At 34.8% G+C, this 6,470-nt stretch overlaps 1 protein-coding gene across 1 annotated transcript; it reads left to right on the top strand.

Moving 5' to 3' along the window:
- The first annotated feature begins 1,807 nt into the window (after nt 1–1,807).
- On the top strand, nt 1,808–2,151 carry LOC132513604 (non-histone chromosomal protein HMG-17-like). The gene has a single exon (XM_060138096.1). It carries the CDS (start codon nt 1,850–1,852, stop codon nt 2,120–2,122), a length of 273 nt encoding a protein of 90 aa, XP_059994079.1. The 5' UTR covers nt 1,808–1,849; the 3' UTR covers nt 2,123–2,151.
- The last annotated feature ends 4,319 nt before the right edge of the window (nt 2,152–6,470 follow it).

Here is a 6,470-nt window from a genome sequence, read left to right as displayed (position 1 = left end):
TCACTCTCACCAAGTCTTCCAAAGAATTACAACTTAGTTTTCATAGGAACAGCTCTCTTACACACTCAGGTTTCATTGGTTTACATAATATTTAATTAAATACTATAACATAATGAAAAGTACAACTGCATTGACTGGCTTGTGGAAAAAATACAACTGTTTTTTGGTAAAAACATACAACTAAATTGTTGGGACCAGGAAAGTTCAATGTACCAGACAATCTCCTACTAGTCTCCAATGATGAGTGTGAAAGAGGATTGGAAAGTATTGTTAATGAGGTGATTTGACTAATTGGGGATTGGCTAACAGAGCTTCCATTGTGATGATGTGAGCAAGAGCAACAGCAGTGGAAAAAGACAGGAGAGGACAAATTGAAAAGACATCAAGACACAGTTTTGGAAATAAACAGGCTTGAGTTCAAATTCTGACTTCATCACTTAGCTGTGAACCTCAAAGTTTCTGTTTTCTTACATGTAAAACAAGAATAATGCAGTGTAGTGAAAGACTGATTGGGAAAACACAGCTTATGTACTTAGAAATGTGCCTGGCACAAGTAAGTAGAATGATATTGTCAGTAGAATTTTATGATGAATTGATAAAAGTGAAGACTCAAAGATGATTCTCTACTGTCTACCTTGCCTGAATAAAAGATAATAAGATAAAAAATATAATACCACTAACTGAAGGATGAGAAATGGGAGAGGAGTTAAACATGTTTTCAGGCTGAGGGGAAGGAACTAGCAGCAAGAGAAATTTTTTTTTAAATTAGAAGTTAAAAGTGGTTTTCTCTGTTTAAAAAAAATTGACAAACTTGTAGACAGACTCATCAAGAAAAAAAAGAGCCCAAACCAATAATATCAGAAATGAAAGAAAAGAAATTACCACCAACACCACAGAAATACAAAAGATCATAAAAGAATACTGTGAAAAATTATATGCCAAGAAATTAGACAACCTAGCAGAAATGGATAAATTTCTAGAAACATACTATCTTCTAAGAATGAATCGTGAAGAAAGAGAAAATCTGAAAAGCACAATTACTAGCAAGGAAATTGAATCAGTAATCAAAAAACTTCAAAAAACCCCAAAAGCTCCAAAAAAAACCCAGATGGCTTACAGGTGAATTCTACAAAATATTTAAAGAAGAGTTAACACCCATCCTTCTCAGATTATTCCAAAAAATTGAAGAGGAAGAAACACTTCCAAACTCATTTTATTAGGTCAGCATTACCCTGATACCAAATCAGACAAAGACACTATTAAGAAAGAAAATTATACGCCAATATCCCAGATGAACACAGAAGCAAAAAACCTCAACAAAATATTAGCAAAATGAATTCAACAATACATTAAAAGGATCATATACCATGATCAAGTGAGATTTATTTCAGGGATGTAAAAATGGTTTAACATCAGTAGATCAGTGTAATACACCACATTAACAAAACAAAAGATAAAACTCACATGAATATCTTAATAGATGCAGAAAAAGCTTTTGACAAAATTCAACATCCATTCATGATAAAAACTCTCCACAAAGTGAGTATAGAGGGAACATACCTCAATATAACAAAGACCATATATTATAAACCCACAGTTAATATCATACCCATTGGTGAAAAGGAAAGCTTTCCCTCTAAGGTCAGGTGCAAGACAAGGATGCCCACTCTTACCACTTTTATTCAGCATATTATTAGATGTCTTAGCCACAGCAGTTAGGCAAGAAAAAGAAAGAAAATCTAGCCAGGAGCAGTGCAAAAAAGAGACAAGAGCGATCCCTGGACCGACCAAAGCCCATGCACCACTGTATTCCTGTGTTCATTGCCTACATCTCACTGTCGTTGCGACCATGCCCAAGAGAAATGCTGAAGGGGATGCTAAAGGAGATAAAGCCAAGGTGAAGGACAAACCACAGAGGAGATCTGCAAGGTTATCTGCTAAACCTGCTCCTCCAAAGCCAGAGCCCAAGCTTAAAAAGGCCCCTGCAAAGAAGGGAGAGAAGGTACCCAAAGGGAAAAAGGGGAAAGTTGATGCTGACAAGGATGGGAATAACCCTGCAAAAAGTAGAAATGTCATAACAGACCAGGTACAGAAAGCTGAAGGTGCTGGAGATGCCAAGTGAAGTGTGTGCATTTTTGATAACTGTGTACTTCTGGTGACAGTAGTTTGAAATACTATTTTTTTATCAAGTTTTATAAAAATTCAGAATTTTGTTTTACTTTTTTTAAAGATATGTTGTTAGCACACAGAACATTTAATTGTTGTTTTTTTGGGAAGGGCACATGTCACTAATAGAATATTTCTGAAGCTGGATTGATGTGGGGGAAAAAACACCTTTCCTGTCCAGTTTTGAAACACTTCCTCTTGGATCCCAGGAAGGAGGGATTCCTTGATGTTGACACACATTAGCCATGTTGGCACAAACTCCTTGTGGTATGGAACAACTAAAATAAGTTTTTAGGTGCTCTTCTCCCTCTCCACCCTCAGCATAGACTTAACTCCCTTAAACCCAGAGACCTGTTGGAACCTGACCCCCCAAAATTGGTTACTAGTATGTCAGGCAATCTGGACTTTCCAGTGTCACCATTGAGATAGCATCCCTCAAAAGAGCAACGATTCCTTTTTTAGATTGTGGGTCTTCAGATTGATATTTCTACCATTTCCATTTCCATTTCCTGAAAGTCAGGGTTGGCTTGTAAAAAGTTGTTAAATAACATGTTAAATGTGAAATGTCAACCCACACTCTAAACTTTCCCTGTTCAGAGCATCACATGAAGACTTCATTGGGTTTTATAGTGGATTTCTGATTTTGGTAGTTCATTGAAAATGGGAGTTTGAAAATTGTTGTATACTGTTAACAATTATCTGCCCATGTCCTACCTGAAATACCATGATGGTTTATAAAAGGTATCTTTAATAAAGCTGGATACAGTTTGGCTTGGGAGAAAAGATATCCAGATTGGAAACGAAGAAGTAAAACTGTCACTATTTGCAGATGACATGATACTTATATTAAAAAAAATCTCAAAAATTCCAACAAAAAATTATTAGAACAAATAAATGAATTCTTTAAAGTTACAGGGCACTAAATTAATATACAGAAACCTGTTGCATTTCTATATAAATACAACAAACTATCAGAGAGAGAAATTAAGAAAACAATTCCATTTACAATTGAATCAAAAATAATAAAGCACTTGGGAATAAATCTAAGGAGGTGAAATGCCTGTACTCAGAAAACTATACAACATTGATGAACGAAATTGAAGAACACACAAAGAAGTGGAAATATATCTCATGTTGGTGCATTAGAAAATTAATGTTGTTAAAATGTCCATACTACTCAAAGTAGTCGGCATATTCAAAGCAATCCCTATCAAAACTGCAATACATTTTTCACAAAAATAGAAAATACAAAAGAAAACACAAAAGACCCTAAATAGCTGAGGCAATCATACAAAGAGGACCAAAGGTGGAGACATCAGACTTCCTGATTTCAAATTATATTACAAAGCCATATTAATTTTTCAAATTATATTACAAAGCCAACTAATTTTTTATTAGTGCCCCAAGAGTACAAAATGGGAAAAGATAGTCTCTTCAATAAATGGTGTTGAAAATATTAGATATCCACATGTAAAACAATGGAATTAGACCATATTTTACATCATATGCAGAAATCAACTCAAGATGGATAAAAGACTTAAGCATAAAACCTGAAATCATAAACTACTAGAAGAAAACATAGGGGAGAATGTATTTTAGATTGGTCTTGTCATTGATTACTTGGCTATGATACCAGAAACACATGCAACAAAGACAAAACATAAACAAGTGGGACTACATCAAACTAAAAGTTTCTGCATGGCAAAAGAAACAATTAACAAAATGAAAATGTGAACTGAGAGAAAACATTTGCAAACTACATATCTGATAAGGGATTAATACCCCAAATATGTAAAGAACTCATATAAATCAATAGCAAAAATACAAATAATTCAGGTTAAAAAGAGCAAAGAACCTAAACAGATATTTCTCCAAAGAACATGTACAAATAACCAACAAGTAGATGAAAGAGTGCTCAACTAATCATCAGGAAAATGAAAATCAAAGGCACAAAATATCACATTACACCTGTTAGGACTGCTATTATTTTTTTAAAAAAAGAGAAGTGTTAACAAGGTTGGGAAAAAAGGGAACCCTTGTAAATTGTTGGTGGGAATGTTAGTTGGTACATTCATTGTGGAAAAACAATACATATGTTTCACAAAGAAAATAATAATAGAGCTACCATATGATCCTGAAATCCCACCTCTGGATATTTATCCAAAGGATTTGAAATCATGATTTTCAAAGAGATACCTGCACTCTTATGTTCATCACAGCATTATTCACAATAGCCAAGACATAGAAACAACATAGATAGCCATTACTGGATGAATGGAAAAGTAAATCATGGTATATACATACAATGGAATAATATTCAGCCTTTAAAAAAGAAGGCAATCCTGCCATCTGTGACAACATGGGAGGACCTAGAGGACATTATGCTGAGTGAAATAAGCCAGACAGAGAAAAAAAATACTGTCTGATCTCAATCACATGTGGAATATAAACTAGTCAACCTCAAATTCTTAGAAAAGCACAACCTTCCAAGACTGAACCAGAAAGAAATAGAAAATATAAACAGACCAATCACATGCACTGAAATTGAGACTGTGATTTAAAAACTTCCAACAAACAAAAGCCCGGGGCCAGATGGTTTCACATGCGAATTCTATCAAACATTTAAAGAAGAGCAAAGACCTATTCTTCTCAAAATCTTCCAAAATATAGAAGAGGGAGGAACACACCCAAACTCATTCTACGAGGCCAACATCACCCTGATAGCAAAACCAGACAAAGATGTCACAAAGAAAGAAAACTACAGGCCAATATCAATGATGAACATAGATGCAAAAATCCTCAACAGAATCCTCAGCTAGCAAACAGAATCCAGCAGCACATTGAAAGGGTCATACACCATGATCAAGTGGGGTTTATCCCACGAATGCAAGGATTCTTCAATATACGCAAATCAATCAATGTGATAAACCATATTAACAAATTGAAGGAGAAAAACCATATGATCATCTCAATAGATGCAGAAAAAGCTTTCAACACACATTTATGATAAAAACCCTTCAGAAAGCAGGCACAGATGGAACTTACCTCAACAAAATAAAGGCTATATATGACAAACCCACAGGCAACATCATTCTCAATGGTGAAAAACTGAACATTTCCTTTAAGATCAGGAAAAAGACAAGGCTGTCCACTCTCACCACAATTATTCAAAATTGTTTTGGAAGTTTCAGCCACAGCAATCATAGAAGAAAAAGAAATAAAAGGAATCTAACTCGGAAAAGAAGAAGTAATGCTGTCACATTTACAAACAACATGATATTATACATAGAAAATCCTAAAGATGCTACCAGAAAACTACTCAAGCTAATCAATGAATTTGGTAAAGTAGCAGGACACAAAATTAATGCACAGAAATCTCTTGCAATCCTATACACTAATGAAAAATCTGAAAGAGAAATTAAGGAAACACACCCATTTACCATTGTAACAAAAAGAATATAATACCTAGGAATAAACCTACCTAAGGAGACAAAAGACCTGTACTCCAAAAACCATAAAACACTCATGAAAGAAATCAAAGATGACACAAACAGATGGAAAGACATACCATACTCTATGGATTGTGAGAATCAACATTGTGAAAATGACTCTACTACCCAAAGCAATCAACAGATTCAATGTAATCCCTATCAAAATACCACTGGCATTTTTCACTACTACTAGAACAAAAAAATTCACGATTTTTATGGAAACACAAAAGAGCCCGAATAGCCAAAGCAATCTTGAGAAAGAAAAACGGAGCTAAAGGAATCAGGTTCCCTTATTTCAGACTATACTACAAAGCTACAGTAAACAAGATAGTATGGTACTGGCACAAAAACAGAAATATAGATCAATGGAACAGGATAGAAAGCCCAGGGATAAACCCCCACACATATGGTCAAGTTATTTTTGATAAAGGAGGCAATAATATACAATGGAGAAAAAACAGCCTCTTCAATAAGTGGTGCTGGGAAAACAGGACAGCTTCATGGCAAAGAATGAAAGTAGAATGCTCCCTAACACCATACATAAAAATAAACTCAAAATGGATTAAAGACCTAAATGTAAGGCCAGACACTATAAAACTCGCAGAGGAAAACATAAGCAGAACACATTACAACATCAATCACAGCAAGATCCTTTTTGACCCACCTCCTAGAGAAATGGAAAGAAAAACAAAAATAAACAAATGGGGAGGAGTTTCAAGATGGTGGAAGAGTAAGACGTGGAGATCACTGTCCTCCCCACACATAGATCAGAAATACATCTACATGTGGAAAAACTCCTACAGAGCACCTACT

Source organism: Lagenorhynchus albirostris, chromosome X (assembly GCF_949774975.1).
Source record: "Lagenorhynchus albirostris chromosome X, mLagAlb1.1, whole genome shotgun sequence".
In the NCBI taxonomy this organism is placed as follows: Eukaryota; Metazoa; Chordata; class Mammalia; order Artiodactyla; family Delphinidae; genus Lagenorhynchus; species Lagenorhynchus albirostris.
Note: the sequence above shows the minus strand (reverse complement) of the source record. Positions and strands in the feature narration are given on the sequence as shown.

What these genes read in the sequence shown, in the direction of transcription:
- LOC132513604 (XM_060138096.1), top strand. Translation starts at nt 1,850, where the DNA reads ATGCCCAAGAGAAATGCTGAAGGGGATGCTAAAGGAGATAAAGCCAAG.